At 48.5% G+C, this 16484-nt stretch overlaps 6 protein-coding genes across 6 annotated transcripts; 5 read left to right on the forward strand and 1 right to left on the reverse strand.

Annotated features, from left to right (window-relative positions):
* Positions 1–74: 74 nt before the first annotated feature.
* Positions 75–1384, forward strand: BO83DRAFT_396121 (aminoglycoside phosphotransferase family protein; the record flags this gene model as incomplete). The annotated part of the gene is made up of 2 exons (XM_025533113.1): positions 75–273; positions 294–1384. 2 exons carry the CDS (start codon positions 75–77, stop codon positions 1382–1384), a joined length of 1290 nt encoding a protein of 429 aa, XP_025391727.1.
* Positions 1385–1734: 350 nt separating this feature from the next.
* On the forward strand, positions 1735–2801 carry BO83DRAFT_174214 (uncharacterized protein). Its single transcript, XM_025526422.1, has one exon. It carries the CDS (start codon positions 2084–2086, stop codon positions 2756–2758), a length of 675 nt encoding a protein of 224 aa, XP_025391728.1. The 5' UTR covers positions 1735–2083; the 3' UTR covers positions 2759–2801.
* A 1544-nt stretch (positions 2802–4345) lies between these two features.
* BO83DRAFT_457708 (uncharacterized protein) lies at positions 4346–5665 on the forward strand (the record flags this gene model as incomplete). Its single annotated transcript, XM_025537109.1, has 3 exons — positions 4346–4550; positions 4612–5062; positions 5142–5665. 3 exons carry the CDS (start codon positions 4346–4348, stop codon positions 5545–5547), a joined length of 1062 nt encoding a protein of 353 aa, XP_025391729.1. The 3' UTR covers positions 5548–5665.
* Positions 5666–6287: 622 nt separating this feature from the next.
* On the forward strand, positions 6288–9648 carry BO83DRAFT_423932 (NRPS-like enzyme; the record flags this gene model as incomplete). The annotated part of the gene is made up of 4 exons (XM_025535131.1): positions 6288–6587; positions 6644–6882; positions 6929–7091; positions 7147–9648. 4 exons carry the CDS (start codon positions 6288–6290, stop codon positions 9646–9648), a joined length of 3204 nt encoding a protein of 1067 aa, XP_025391730.1.
* Positions 9649–11789: 2141 nt separating this feature from the next.
* On the forward strand, positions 11790–13158 carry BO83DRAFT_414560 (uncharacterized protein; the record flags this gene model as incomplete). The annotated part of the gene is made up of 5 exons (XM_025534577.1): positions 11790–11946; positions 12103–12170; positions 12228–12604; positions 12693–12757; positions 12815–13158. The coding sequence occupies 5 exons, from the start codon at positions 11790–11792 to the stop codon at positions 13117–13119; spliced, it is 972 nt and encodes a 323-aa protein (XP_025391731.1). The 3' UTR covers positions 13120–13158.
* Positions 13159–13784: 626 nt separating this feature from the next.
* Positions 13785–16302, reverse strand: BO83DRAFT_457718 (HET domain-containing protein). Its single transcript, XM_025537110.1, has one exon. It carries the CDS (start codon positions 16267–16269, stop codon positions 13987–13989), a length of 2283 nt encoding a protein of 760 aa, XP_025391732.1. The 5' UTR covers positions 16270–16302; the 3' UTR covers positions 13785–13986.
* Positions 16303–16484: the final 182 nt, after the last annotated feature.

Here is a 16484-nt window from a genome sequence, read left to right on the forward strand (position 1 = left end):
GCTCCGTAACCCATCTCCTCTGCTTCCTTGCAACTTCATTACTTAAGAGCAAGACTCCGTTATAATCAGCCAAAATGGGCAGTGAATCAGTGCCCATCTCTCTATCCCACGCTGACGCGGCCCACTGGAACAGGGAGTTAATGCTTGAGTTCCAGGCCGTTTTGGAGAAGGACCCAGCGGCGGACTTGATGTCAATGTTCTCTGACGCTTACCTCCATGAGCATCAAAAAGTTCAAGACAGTCAGCTGTCTTATGCCGGGAGAATCAACCGCCGTTATTAAGCAATCTTCAAGACGACCTGCGACATGACCCGGAAGCCAACCTGCTATCAAACTTCCCGAAGAACTATACTCGTCGAATTACAATGGCGCTTGGAGCGAAAGCCGCGTCAAAGGAGAAACAAGAACATGAGGTAAAGGCGCCTGAATTCAGAGAACTTCACCTCGACCGTGCGGAGACTGCCACAGTCATTTATCCGTTATCCGATGAAGTTGTTGCTTTGCTTGCAGGATGTCCACGACCGGACGGGGATCAGTTTTCGCTCGGTGACGAGAAATCGCTCGTATCATCATTGAGAACGCTGCTTTGGAACTCACCACAACTCTGGCAAAGTCGTGTAAGAGGCATGGTGGTTAAGTGCAACGAAAACATTATTGCCAAGGTCATAACAGGGAATAGGGACTATACGGAGTACACTAGCATGCAATTCCTTGAGAAGCGGGCGCCCCAAATTCCTGCCCCGAGACCCCATGGGCTGATAGCATTTGGCCCTTTTCGTGTAATATTCATGTCATATGTTCCCGACATGACTTTGACCCAAGCATGGCCTAACCTGTCACATGAGAACAAGCTGTCAATCCAGCGCCAGCTTGATAATATATTTCGCAGTCTAAGACAAATCCGACAGGAAGAGGGCACTAATATGCTTGGTGGAACTTGTGGAGAGGGAGTCAAGGAGCTTACGGTCGACGAATGCGCCCTGTTCAAAGGCATCACGACAACAAAAGAATACAGTGATCTACAATTCTCCGCTCGACATCATGGAAGTGCCACTTATGTTGGACTTCTGCGCTCTTTGCTGGAACATGACACCTCGACACTGGCACATGAATCGGTCTTCACCCATGGCGATGTGCGAACTGATAATATAATGGTGAAGCAGGATCCCGGTTCTAGCGGCCAATATATTGTCACTGGAATCATTGATTGGGAGGACAGTGGCTTCTATCCGTTCTATTATGAGTGCACTGCGCTGACACGTACTATGAGCCTGGTGGACGAAAATGATTGGTATCTGTATCTGCCGCAGAGCATTTCACCGTCGAACTTCCCTGTGCGTTGGCTGGTTGATCGGCTTTGGCATATACATTTACGGACTACATAAGTCACGTTGCGACTTAAGATCAAAACTTGACTAGATGTATCCTTATCTTGAGCGTACAAGATAAACGATTTGAATAGCAAGTCACGTCCATCTAATTTAGTGTGACAAAGGGAAGAGCGTCAGATCCATATGTCTACCGGTGAAAGCTTTCTACAGTATAAACAGTATAAGACGAAACGATGTTCACTACCGTATGGAGGGATGGAAATGAATTGATTCGACTGACCCTAGACTCCGCCAAGGCCATGGGGTTATCTCCCCAATGATTACGGGGAAGAAGAGGACGGGAATTTGGCTCGGCGTTTACGTCTTCCTCAGCCTCTTAGGTGTAGTCCTTATGGTTGCTGCTTGCTGGTATGTCTCCAAAGTGTGTCCAAGTATTAAGGGATAACGGGAATAGGCTTGTATTTGTCAGAAGAGTCTTAGAGTCGGCGCTGCGACTTCATGATGACCTTCTAAAGAGTACCAGGCGGTAAGTCACTGTTATTCGGACTGGGCAAGTGAATATCAGCTGCAATGAATAATACCCGTTAAGGGTATCCGGTAATCTTCATTCGAGATTCTTAGTGAATACAGTCATTCTCAGCCACATAAACAAACACCAGTCACGCTTTCCCCATTGGAATTATCCAACTCTTCCCACCACATCCTCAGCTCAACTCAACTACTCCCTGACTATATCTCACCAAGAGCTCAAAAATGCCTGCAGCAGAGTCCATGTTCCCCTCCTCATTCCCCCACGAATTCTGCATCAGCGAAGACCTATCCGAACTACAACCTAACCAAAAACCACCCCCTTCCCTGCGCGAAGCAAGACTAGCCCTATTAAGCCCACTCGAAAAAGCCGACATCCTCGAATTATGCACCCAGTCACCGTCCATTCACACTTATGATTACAACTCTATGGTTGAGCCTCAAGAACGAGATCTCGATTTGCAACCCCTCTCCAAGATGTGGAGGCAGGAGATGATGAAACTGCCCCCTTTCGCTAAGATCATTTTCGATCTTACTTTGCCACTACGGGAGGACCAAGATGCCATAGTGTGGAATATAGGCAAACGCAGAGAAGGATGTTATATCGTCCGTGTCAGAGAAGTCATGCATATTGCTACCACTATTGCTTTGACGACGAGAGTGCGCTTGAAGGGTGGGGCGGTTTCTTTTGATCTTGATTACGAGGATCTTGATCTTGTTTATGATGATGGGAGTGATGAAGTCGTGTCTTGGCGTCTAGATGCGCTGCGGGAGGAGATTAGGGCGTTGGGTACGGCGCCGTCTAATGAGGTGAAAGGGGAGAGTGGAGGTGCTGGTGTGGGTGGACAATCTTCGGATGGATCTGCTCATGGTTTGGATGTTGGGGTTGGACGGACTTGATAACACGGTGTGAGTTGTGGTCGGAAATTTCTCAGAGCAGGTCCGGATCATGGGTCCATAGACAACATGCATTGAAGTCAGAATAGTTAGGATTGGTGGTGAACAGCTGGCAAACGTGCTGTGGTTGGTATCGTTAGGCTGAATGTTTGGAGGCCGAGCATTAGTGGAAGTTTAGTGAACAGCAGTCCCTACTTCTTAAAGTCCTAAAGTGTTTTTGTGGTTCCTCATTAGTAAACCCTAGCGATTACAGGGAAGTGACCATGATTCCGAATGCCAATCATCCAGCGAACTATCGAAAGAGAACTATATTGTGAAGTGCTAGGACCTGCTGTTGAGGCTTTGCTGATACTAGAAAGTGTTCATAGTGGTGTATATGTCAATATGTTAGATTGAGAAGTACATGTGCCCGGATTCGATAGTTTTTTTTTTCGCACGATTGGCTTGACACTACCAGAATGTGAAAGGTAATACTATCATGATGGCTGTTTTATTTTTGGCCCCACTGGCTGGTACCTAGGTTATATATGAATGGAAAATGATAATACTATATCATCTAAACTCTACGTATTCGTCGAAAGATAGTAGATACTCCAAGGTAACCCTCGAGTGTCGGTGTTCGCCAATAAAGTTTACCCCAGAGAGACGGGAATAGCTCTAGGATAGTAGTCTGAAAGTATATAGGATATTGAGGCCATGGCTGTATTCGGCGCTGCAGGATCAAAGCGAGTGCCGAGTACTCTCCTGAGTGTTGTTCCCCTTTATGGAAACAAAGAACAACCTTCCTGGCCGCGCTTGATGGAATAGGGTTTCAACCTTGGCAAACGAGGCTCTACCGTTAAGCTATGGGCTCTGTTCTTGCTCCCAAATAAACTGAGAAGTCATCATCTAATCGTCTTAAAAGCGTACTAATCTGCCTGTCATTACTGTGGACCCTGACTAGTGGTTTTATCACGGATCCGGAGGATTCTTCTACGTCCAGACTGGACAGACTATGCTTACCACGCTCTGTCTATTCTTGAGGCTTACTAGATTCAATAGTCTAGCGCTAGTCCTCGGTTGGGCAATCGAGATCAAATTTCTCCGGAAGTCGAGTTGGCCCACTCCAAGGCCTATTGGCTTAGCCATAGGCTGCAACGTAAAGATGCAGTATGTCTGAAGCTGCGGAAGTGCTAATTTAGCTTCTATATATGGTGCTAAACGCTGCCTGGGCCCTGCAGAGCGATCAGATTAGCATTCCTACTACTGTTTAGATGCAGGAGACCCGCTCTCATTATGCTTGCCGAGTACACTTGCCACCAGTTCTTGGGGTTCTCTTTATAGCTATATACGGAAAGTTGCTTTATTTTCCAACCCCTATTTGCGAGTCGCATGTCCCGAATGGCTGGGGATGGTTATTCCGTGTGGAGTATACGGACCTCGCCGAGCTTATATGAAGATGAACGAGAGCGACTTAACCGGATTTCAAAGACCGAGCGACGATTCTCATATAATTTCCTACCACTCAATTAGTGCGATACACTGAAGGTTCAGCCTTCAATATCCCTGACTTCCACTGAGGTGTGGTTGTTGTCTCGCAAGTTCGCCAGCATGGACGAGCATTCGGAAGAGCAGCTTCATCAATCCAAACAACACCTAATCATCACCGTTTCAATTGTGTTCATAGTCCTGGAAGTGGTATGCGTGGTTCTGCGCTTTACTTCTAAATTTGTTGAACGGCTGAAGTTCGGCTGGGATGATGCTCTCATGGTTGTGGGCCTTATCCTCTGCGTTGCCGATGCGAGCTGCACAATAGGTAGGCCGTGATATCCTAGCCATCTCGTCAGATAATATACCTAACTCGCACTTCCCGACAGCTGCTGTGAAATACGGCGGGGTCGGCCTGCATCAAGAAATCATCCGCCAGATCGATCCTGAGATGCTGGTGACGGCGACCAAGTTCCTCATCACCACTCCGCTCCTCTACTTCGCCACCGTCGTACCTCCAAAATTGGCTATTCTGCACCTCTATCTGAGCATCTTCACCGATAAGATGCTCCGAAAGATTTGCTACGGCACCGGAGCAGTCATCATCATCAATTGGCTTGTGGTCACTATCGCTGGTGTTGTTTCCTGCCGACCACTAAGTTACTACTGGACGTTCCACGGAAGCTGCATTGACATTAATGCGTGGCTGCGCTGGGGAGGATTCGCGCACATATTGACGGATGTTGTCATGTTGATATTGCCGATGCCGGTGGTTTGGAATCTGCATGCCTCAAGTCGTCTCAAATTGGGTATTTGGGTAACTTTCCTGATGGGTAGTGTGTATGTCTAGACATTTATTTCTCCTTCTTGGATTATCCTAATTCTGAAGAGAGAGACACTAACTTTGCCCGAACAATAGGGGCATGGTTTCTTCCATTATCCGATTCCGAGAATTCTACGTGACTGACGTCCAAGGGGATGTAACCTGGGCGGCCTCGACATTAGTGGTCTGGGCTGAGATTGAGGGTGGAATTTACCTTATAGCAGCCTGTTTGCCTACGTATCGGCCGCTAACGAAATTTCTTTGGCGTCGCGTTCTGAGGAAGCGCAGTCAGACGGGCGAATCTCTGCATACGGGAACGGGCCACAGGGCCAGCCAACTGCGACCGGGCCTGGGGTCCACGCATAACGAGTCGAAATTTCCGTGGATGGAGGCATCGAGAAGTGAAGAAGATGTCTTGCGTATGGTGACCTTGGGCAGTCGTTCAAGTGCAGATATCAAGCCGGGGCAGATTGTGGTGGAGCATCACTTTTCGGTGCATTGATCTGGACCTTTCTTCATATTTCCAGACTGTATATTACCGTCGATATATATTTTTCACCTTCTAATGCTTAATAGTTGGACAAAAATACATGTTGTCCATGAGTTGAGATATCATTGAGAAGAGACCTTGGATGTGAGGGCGATCTATTTCCTCTACAGAGACCCATCGCGGGATGAGTCCCACCTCCGACCGAGCTGGACGTGGCACGCTATCCACCTTGCTGTTCATAACTAACCCCAAAGAAGAAATGGAGACGTTGGTCAACTTGATCCAGGCGAACGATCCAATCGTATTTGCGTCAAGATTCGCAAGGCTACAAAAAGTCACATAAATTGGCCCAAAAATCCACTGACGCGAGGCCGCCATCATTAGCGGCTGTTCGGGCGACTAGGGCTTGATTGATGTGGTTAGAGCAGAGCCTAAGTTTGGATCATTACCACTCAGCCGTTTGGCTGCATTGCTAGCGCTGACTGACTAGATTGGCCCCCAAATGCCATATCACCTATTCCTTCGCTCAATGGGGTAATTATGATCCGATGAGGCTGTCGAGTTTATTGGGGCTGCAGCTTATTGGTTCTGTTGATATATCCTCACACCGTTGGCCTGCCATTATCTATCTCCACCCCACATGGTCCCAGCTAAGCCGGTTATTCTTCTACTCAACAACAATATATAAATTCTACAAGTTGCGTACGTCAATGAGTTCTTCAATACACTGCAAACCAGAACTGATTTCGACCATGACTGTCCCAGATGCCTCTCAGTTTGATCCGCGGACGCAACTGCTCCCTCATATCGTTGACCACTACGCCAAGGTCAAACCCGACGCCATCTATGCCGAATACCCAATCTCTCTGATGAGCTACGATGATGGATACCGTCCGATAACATTTAAAGCATTTGCCAATGCCATCAACGGCATTGCCTGGTGGCTAACGGAGAAGCTAGGTCCGGGTGACGGTGAAACCCTCGCTTACGTGGGACCTAATGACCTGCGGTACCCGGCATTGGTATTGGGTGCTGTGAAGGCGGGATATCGCGTATGTGGTATGACCTAGAACATTGAAATAGTTAAGCTGACACTGTATTATCGAAGATGTTTCTCACCTCCCCAAGGAACAGCGTGGCTGCTCACAGTAGCCTGTTTAAACGACTGAGTTGCGCTAAGCTAGTCACCCCAGTACCCCATCCACCGCCAGTCAAGGCCATCCTGGAGGAACAAACGCTAGAAATTTTGGAAGTCCCTAGTGTCGATGATCTCCTAAGCCAAGAATATGCTCACTTTGAGTTCTCCAAGACTTATCCGGAAGCTGCAGGGGAGGTTCTCGCCGTGATGTAAGCCCCTGATTGACCATGCAGCGATAAAAGACTAACTTTTCAGTCATACATCTGGCTCCACAGGTATCCCAAAGCCGATTTTTTGGACCCATGACACCGCGTGCAAGCATATGAATACGACGGTTCTGGATCCCCCAAGGGGCCATGAGAGCCAGGATAGCTGGCTGTTTGGCAAGCGGATATTCCTCGTTCCGCCACCATTCCATGTGAGTATCGCTGCATACGTGCAGAGATTATATACATCTAATAATGTTATTATAGGCTGCGGGTCTGGCATATTCGCTTTTTATTACCATCCCAGTCGGCACTACCGTCATCTTTCCGGCATCTGGCGGTCTTCCTACCGCCGCCTCCCTTGTAGAGGCAAGAAAGAAGACTCAGATTGATATTCTCTTGGGTGTTCCTTCCATCATCCAAGAATTCTCCCAGAGCCCGGAGCTTTTGGACTACTGCAGCAAGCACCTTGAACGCTTGGTTTACTGCGGTGGAGATCTTCCCCAGCCGATTGGGGACGCCGTGGCCTCCAAGATTAGACTCATGAATCTTTACGGTGCCTCTGAGGTTGGAATGATCAGCACCATTCATTCCAAAACCAATAGAGACCCTCGCACGGATTGGCGATATCTTCACATCAATCCCCGGATGGGAGCAGAGCTTCGCCACGTCGCCGATCAATACTACGAACTAGTGATTGTCCGAAGCCCCAAGTCTGAGAAACACCAGCTCACCTTCACAGTCTTTCCGGATCAACAGGAATACCACACCAAAGACCTCTTCGTGCGGCACCCGGACCCCAATAAGCCGGACCTGTGGCGATGGGCCGCTCGTGCAGATGACGTGATAGTTTTCCTGAACGGCGAGAAAACAAACCCTGTGTCTATGGAACAACACATCGCTGCATCCAATCCAGAAATTACCGCAGTCTTAGTGGCTGGGGCACGTCGCTTCCAAGCATCTCTCCTAGTTGAAATTGGAGGCAAGGATCTCAGTGCACCTGAGCGCGCCGCGATGATTGAGAAACTCTGGCCAAGCATTGAAGAAGCCAATGCGGTTTGTCCCGCTCATGCACGCGTGGCCAAAACTCACATTTTGTTCACAAAGCCAGACAAGCCGATGCTTCGTGCCGGAAAAGGAACAATTCAGAGAGCTGCCTCACTCGAACTGTACACTTCGGAATTGGATGCTTTGTATGCCGATGCGGACAAACTATCGCAGACAGCCAGTAACGGTGAACCTGCTGGACCTGGCAAGGTGGACGATCCGAAAGTCCTTTCGGATTACATTAGAGGAACAATCAACTACGTTACTGGGTGGGACCTCACAGATGACCAGAATTTCTTCGAACTGGGCCTTGACTCCCTGCAGGCTATCACCGCCACTCGAGCCTTCAAGAACGGTCTTGATCTCCCAACACTCACTCCAAACCTGATTTATCTCCATCCCTCTGTGGGTGAACTCACCCAGGCAATGCTTGACCTGCAGCAACATGTGGAGGCTTCTGCTGAGGAGCGAAAAGAAGCCCAGCTGCAGCAGCGGGAAGAACTACTACAGGAGCTCAGTAGCCAGATTCAAGCGCCCAAGTCCCATGTGGTCATTTTGACCGGCTCGACAGGTAACCTAGGAAGCTATCTTCTCGATACTCTCCTACAGTCCCCTTCTGTTGCCTACGTGCATTGTCTGAACCGCACACCTGACGCAGGACAAAGCCACCGCGTAAAACATAACGGAATGAAAACCGATCTGTCTCGAGCGAGCTTCTGGACTGCCGACCTTTCCCAGCCGGACCTAGGCCTGGGACCTGATGTCTTCAAAACCTTGCGAAACATTGCCACTCTAATCATCCATAACGCCTGGGCAGTAAATTTCAACCTCAGCCTGTCATCCTTCAAGCCAAACCTCACCGGTGTGGTAAACTTGATCAATTTCGCTGCCCAATCACATCAGTCACCCCATCTCTTCTTCCTATCATCCATTAGCTCCACTATGGGCCACTCCACAAAGACCGGCCTAACCCCGGAAGAAGTGATCACAACTACAACTCCCGGACCCAACGGCTACGCAGATAGCAAGTACCTTGCAGAGCAGTTACTAGCGCAAGCGGCTCGCCAGGGCCGACTACACGCCTCGTTCGCACGTGTCGGCCAGATAGCAGGGCCGGTTCGTTTCAGGGGAGTATGGAACAAGACCGAATGGTTCCCGAGCCTCGTCCTCAGCTCTTATCACCTGGGTGTTTTGCCTGATACGCTCGGACCGGCCCTCAATCGCATCGACTGGGTACCGGTTGATCTGCTTGCTGAAGTCCTAGTGGACTTGGCAGTGGCTTGTCGACGCGGGGAACCGGGATCTGTCCAGGTGTATCACCCAGTGAACCTGCACCCGGTAGACTGGGAGGTGATTCGTCCAGTAGTTGCCGAAGCTATCTTTAAGGTATCGAGAAAGACTATCAAGACTGTCCCATTTACGGAGTGGGTGCAGCGCGTCCGGCAGGATCTGGAGATGGCTGGTGGTACCGGAGAGAAGATGAGTGACGAAGAGCTGCAGAAACGATTGACCAAAAATCCAGCTGCAAAGTTGTTGGAATTCTTCGAAGGGGTTATGTCGCAGACTGAGCGAGTGAATGTGCTGGATACAAGGTTGACGGGACAGATCAGCGAGAGGTTGCGGGCTGTGGATGCAGTGAAGCCGGAATGGATGAATGTGTGGGTGGAGGAATGGGTTCGTCGTGAATTGGTTGTGGATTGGTCAATTGTTGGTCGGTCGTAAGTTTGGTGTGTGGAAAAAATGAATTTCAATATAGTCATGTTCCGGAGAGCGATGTGCTCGTCTTTCTTGTATATGCCAGTGCTGTGTTTGAGTATGAAGACTGGCCAAAGGTCTTCAGTATATCTATAAGGACAAAAGAGTAAACCTATCAATCTGCACACAGAGGGAGCACTTTTACGACACTCATACACATTGCATACATGAACCAAAGCGACAGTTAATATTTGGGTGACCGGTTATACTCAGGAACTTGTAGAGCATGATTGCCTAGGTCAGATGTCGGGTGAGGAGCCCGACGCTGTCTCGGAAGGTACCCGAAGATGTACCTCATGCGTAGTCCCCCTATTGTATGCAGCAAGGGATTTTGAGGGACCCAGTACTTCTTCCTTCACTAGAAGTGCCATAAACAATAAAATCAAGAGCCATACGTCACAGTCTCACGTAGCAACCCTAACCCACGTAACATCCTGCTACCCAACATACCCAAAGAAACATACCCACTCCATTCAAAGATAGCAGGAGAGGAAAAACCTCAAACAAAAGTAGCAACCGGCTCCCCAAGCACCTCCATCCTCGGCGTAACCCCCAACCCCGGACAAGTCGGCGCTGTAAGCACTCCCTCATGAACATCAAACGGCCCTTCCGCTGTCTTCCCAACACACATAGCCCTACACTCTAGAATACATCTCAAGTATTGCTCCGGAATAGTCTGTCCCAGATGCACAATGGCCGCAAACGCCACGTCCGAACCACTTGTATCCTGGACAGACATGGTATACCCCGCCGCAAGGCAAATATCCCTAACTCTGCGACCTCTCGTCAACCCACCCGTCTTGGATATCTTCAGTCCGATCCCGTCAACAGCATCATCCGCAACGAACTGCATAATCGAGCTCTCATTATTCGCCAACTCATCAAAAATAATCGGCACGTCAATCCGACGTCGAAGTGACACGCTCTCCCTATACATTGCGAATGGCGCTCCCAGAACGAAATCCACTCCCCTAGGAAGTAACCCGAACATCCGCAGCGCAGTATCAACCGTCATCCTTCCATTAGCATCGTTTAGAAAGAACTCCCCCGGTTTCTTATCAGCCAGAGCAGCTTTCACTCTCGCAGCATTAGCCACAGGGTCCGAACCAATCTTCACCGAAAAACCGTGAATCCCATTGCCCTGGCATCAGAAACATGTTTGCGCGTCCCATCTGGATCTGCAACAGGGATCCGAATTTCATACTTCACGATCCAGACAGACTTGCCAAACGCTACATCGTCAATAATACCCTAAGTGGACGCCAGAAAGTCAAGTGTTTCTGCAGCGGCTGCGGGTGTACTATATACACAATCCCGGCGACTAATGGGGAAGAAGAGATAGTTGTAAGGACAGCTCTGATCCAAAATGGGTACGTGAGATGACTATTCTTGTCTTTCAAGATCGAGCGACATGCGTATTGATGATGATATTAACAGCCTGGAATTGTTTAAGCCTACGATCGAGTGCTATGTGAGAAACCGACCGAGCTATTCCTCTGCTACCACAACAGTCAGGCAGTATGACCTTATGCCTTGAATGAATGATATGGTAGGGAATGCGGGGTTGATGGGTAAGGGTTATTAATATGTTTCACTGGGTCTCCAGTCAGTGCTTAGGATGGTAACTACCTTATTCTTTTTTGTTCCTAATTCCCCCGGATGAGCAAACCATGAATTTTCTTGATTGATGATCGGCGTGTTTCCGACTGCAAATACCCGTGTACTCACCCAAATTCCATTCTGCAGTCCCTCAAACAACTTAAATCTCACTGCATAAGCCACATGGGGCCAAAAACCACGCATTTTCCATTCAGGGTAGTTGCTCAAAACCTGCACCTTGGAAGACCTTAGCTTAACAAGCCTAGAGTGTAAAAATTCAGGTATTGACTAGAATAGGCTCAAGTATTAACGCTGCCCCCTGCATCAGTCCAGCGGCAGCTCTACCCATACAAGGCAGACTAGGGCTTACCACATACGACCTTTTGGCCCCAAATGTCCTCACATCCCCGCCAATATTCCAAATATAACATGACAAAAGTTAGACATTTATTATCAGTGCTTCCGGCCTTCGTAGTAGGCTCTTTCATACGACCCAGCTAGCGACTACCATGGCCGAATCAGGCAGTTGGCAGCGCTACAACCGAGATGCTTCAATATCTATTACAGTGTTGGGTGTTTTCTTCGTGGGACTGCGATTTTCCTCGAGGCATTTGGGAAAGGTGCCTCTGGGGTTAGAGGATGCGCTGATTGTGGCTGCGTTGGTATGTATGTTATCCTCCACCATACGCGAAGTCCAATTTAACGATGAATCGTAGTTTAACTTATTCATCATTTTTGTACTCGACTTAGTGAGTAGGTCACCTCTTCACAACAATTTCACCTTTATTCTTTTTATCTTGGAATAATACTAGAACCTAACAGTGGTAAAATACGGTCTTGGGCTACACCAATCCACTATCCCCATAGATGACATTATAACCATCAACAAAGTAAGCCCTATCCCTTCATATTCCCATATCAAGAAAGTCATTCTGATACAATAGCAGCTCCTACTCCCCGCAGAAGTATTCTACTGCACGTCTCTCATCCTCACCAAAACCTCCATCCTAGCAATGTATCACCGGATCTTCCACATCCATCAGCCCACACGCATAGCCGTGTATGTCCTGGGAGCGATCACGATCATCAGAGCTGTATCCCTGATTATTGCCTCCATCTTCCAATGTATTCCTGTCGCTCGGGCATGGGACAAATCTTTCCCGGGACGGTGCATTAATCTAAAGGACACATTCATCGCGAATGATGTCGTAAATGCTACCACTGATGTAATCATTCTGGGGCTTTTGATCGGCAGAGTATGGAAAGTGCAGGCTAAGTGGGGGGTTAGAATTAGTGCGGTAGGGATGATTTCTTTGGGGGGCTTGTAAGTGGTTCCTTTTTCTTCATCCAATCCTTCTTTGTCATGTTATTATTGACAGTGCATTGGTTTTGTACTAACGATGCCCGCATAGTGTGATTTTCACGAGCATATATCGCATCATCACGCTAGTCGATGTCAACTTCGATGACTTAACATGTACATTGGCCCGTCTATCCCTTGGCTAGCTCCAAGTAGTGTACTGATTAATTGCAGACACATTGGGCCGATCCAACGCATGGTGCGTTATTGAAGTATCTTCGGGAATTATATCTGCTTGTCTCCCAACTCTGCGTCCGCTGGCAAGGGCTCTGTTTCCCGGAATATTCAGCAGAAAACAGTCCTCTCAAGAACCGGGGAATTCAAGCTACCCTAAACCAGGGAATGGTGGGTTATTAGGTGATTCTAGCAGAGACAGAGTGTATAAGAGACCAGATGTAGGTGTGGAGTCTGATGGGGATGAGTACCCATTGACGGTGGTTAAGGTGAGAGGGAGGGTCGAAGAAATCGGGTTTCAATAGCGACTGGGGAATATGCTGAGCGAGGTTATTGTCCATCACAAATAGCACTCCTTCATTACATTGCTAGATACTATGCTTCAGCCCTGATAAACAGCAATCCTTGATTTCAATCTTCGAATCGAGAGTGAGTAACTCGTTTATTAACTTCCAGATAAGACCTGGTATTCGCAAGTTGTGTCATCATCTGACTGAGCTGCCTCCTTTCCCGCTTCCGTTCCATCAAGGAATTTTTCATAAGGCAGCAACGCCTAGATTATTCTGTCACGTTTGTTCTGACGTTCAAGAAATGAGCCGCACTTTGTGTGTGTGCATAAAACAAGGCCGTCCGTCTCTCGTTATCGCGCACCTTCCAGTCAGCGCCGCTTTCTAACAGGATGACATCGCAGCCTTGTGCTCTGTACTCGCTTCTCCGCCTCGGCGCTATGGCTCACGCTGCCATCCAATTATACTGAATGCCAATCACATTAGTTTACGTGTTGGTCGTAAATGTCAACACTTGGTGGAAAGGAAATCCGAGGGGGCCGAAATATTTCTAAAGAAGCCACGACCCGTGAAGTTTCGAGATTGTCGGACATAAATGTTGGAAGAGATGAGTGATTCGCACGTTGTCTCCGATATTCGAGGCAGGGCTGTCTACTAGTACCTACAGAATAAGAAATATGGGATGACTGGCGTAGAGCGCTCCTTCCTTGCTTGCAACACTAGAGTTTTCAGCTACATCCCGCCGGAACCTCACTACATCTCTGATATCCCCAAAGAAAATACTGCCATGCTATGTATGTGGCATCTTCGACTCTGGTGTCCGGTATACGCTTTGCTTCTTGTTGACAGGGTCCCCTGATGACCAGAGTACATATCTTAAAATGGTCAAGATAATGAAATCGTCTCTCTCCTCATCTTCGTATTATCATCACCACCCAGCTTTCCTAACTCCGCTCGATCCAACCATACAGATCCCACACGCTCATGGTGCCCCTCCCTCCCACCATGAACTTCCTTCACAAGAAAAACAAAAATGCCGATATGATCCCACGGCGTGCATAGGGGAATGCTATGTCTTCTCTCGAAGAGTACCAGCCCCGTATATTCCTCTTCTATCATCCCATCCTCGTTTGAACAATGAGGTGGCCCGCAAAACAGCACCGGAGCACGGGAATACCCATCCCCTATAACGATTCTGAATGCAGGAACAGAAGCAGTTCCAGAGGAAATACTCAAGAGCTTTATCTGGAGGTAATGGAGGATAGTACATTCAATCTGCAGAAAGGGCGAGATTTCAGGCATGATATTTCCCCAAAGAGCGCTGTTGTGGTTGACGAAGAATTCTTCTATTGAGATATCCCCTATGGAGATATGGTCAATACTCTCATGAAGGTTGAAGCAAATCCATATGCGAACAGGCTGATGCCCATCCAGTTCCTGCGGGAGAAGATCCTCCTCTGCACAGCCAAATCTCCTGTCCCAGAGAAAGTAGTGATATGAGACTTGACCTATCCAGCCAGCCCAGGACCAACTGGGGAATTCTTTTCTTCGTATTAAGTGTCCATCTTTGCCAATTTCGCTACTATTATCTATGCAAGGAGGTTGGTAAATAGGTTCCCAGGACAGTGCACAGACGAAACGGAAATTTGGATCGCGCGCTAGAGTATAGGAAGTCTCTCCGCCAAACAAGAACGGAATACCGTAGAAGGTTGGATGATTGGAGCGAGCGAGGATGCCTCGAAAGGCGTTGATAGCATCGGAGTTGTAGGAGAGGCTTCGACTTGAGTAGTCTGATAGGTGTGTACGGAAGGCCCAGGGTCGATATGGCCTACTGGAATAGTATGCTGGGTGCTGGGTTATTTGATAGGTGAACCGAGAAGAATCGAGGATGTCGTCGAGGGCAGGTTTTGTGGCTGTTTGGGCCGTGGCCATGAGTGACAAAGGAACAGGGGAGAGCACGGTCGACTCGCAATTTGTGGTCTCTCCGCACATATAGTAAACCTGAAAGTCGGTGAAGAACAGACATCGACGCGAGAGGATTACTTCCTGAAAGGTCCAGCCACGAGAAATCCAAGGACTGGTGGCTAAAGCACGTCGGATTGAAGGCAGTGTAGATACCAGTCTCAAATTAGTTCCAGAGGCTGTCGGTGAGGTTGCTTGTGGTTGGCGCCGTCTTGGAACTGCACCAACGCCAGGTAACCCAGAAATTGAAATATCAGAACCAGCAGCGATTATAGTAGCATAGGAACCGGAGTATATCAGATCCATGCGAGATATTTGATCGTGCTTTTCTTGTGCGTTGTCCTGGTTAATGCAGTATTTGTCGACCCAGAGATATCTACCTCCGAGGTTATTGACGACTCTGATGGCATCTTTGATAGTACCGTGCACTTTGTCCGGAAGCACAGCCTCAGACCTTTGTATTCGGACAACTGATTCCTCCCGGGACAGTGCTCCCCATACGTAGCTCAGCGCAAAGTACTCCCAACCTGGCTGGTGAGGGACGATTTGCCGGGTCTGGCAATCGATCACCTTTAGCACAAAAGGCGGAGGAGTAGGTGAGCAAGTACATCGAGGCCCATGATGACTCTGGCAGCTATCCATCCACTCCTTCAAACGAGCGTAATTGATCTGACTCGGTGACACTCGGATCCCGTGAGTCCGTAGGTTGGCAATATCAGACCCCTCCACCGGCATAATGACGCTTTGTTCTAGATGGCTGCAGATATCGAAGATTTTTAATTCACTGGTGATGAAGACATCGTCTTCGCTTCCCGGAAACACCGCGAGGAACACACTGTTTGACTCATCACTCATATACTTATCCCCCCTGCGGATTTGCTTAATAATGTCTCGCTGTTTAGGTTCTGTTGTCATTTCTGCTGTGACACCTACTTCCTTTATGAGGCTGCTGTATGCACGTAAATGATATTGACTGGTATCCCATGTTGATTGGCAAGCTGATACGTCAAGGTCGAACTTGACTTTGTCGAAGAGATCGCACATTGGACATGGCGTGTCTGGGTCGGAAATGATACTACCCAGTGATATGATAGGGAGACCTTCGAACCTTGCATCTCGGACATCGTTGCTGAGTTGGAAGATTGCATTGAAGTCAATTGTGCGGCACCTTGTGCAGAGAGGTGCGTCTTGTTCCAGGACATTCATTGTCTGTGGCAAGGATAAGACGTCTTAGTATAGAAGCTTATTAGAAGATGTGGCGTATATTGCACGTCTAAGCTACTACACATTGGGCATGCAAACGAGAAATGGTTGCAGTCAGCGATGGGCGTCTAGCTGACATGAGCCCCGCCCTGCAGGATCCGACCCCTGGCCCGAGCTGCGGGTGGAAACAGAACTAAACGTGGGGGCCAGATGTAAAT

The sequence above is a fragment of the Aspergillus eucalypticola genome (assembly GCF_003184535.1).
Source record: "Aspergillus eucalypticola CBS 122712 chromosome Unknown BO83scaffold_4, whole genome shotgun sequence".
In the NCBI taxonomy this organism is placed as follows: Eukaryota; Fungi; Ascomycota; class Eurotiomycetes; order Eurotiales; family Aspergillaceae; genus Aspergillus; species Aspergillus eucalypticola.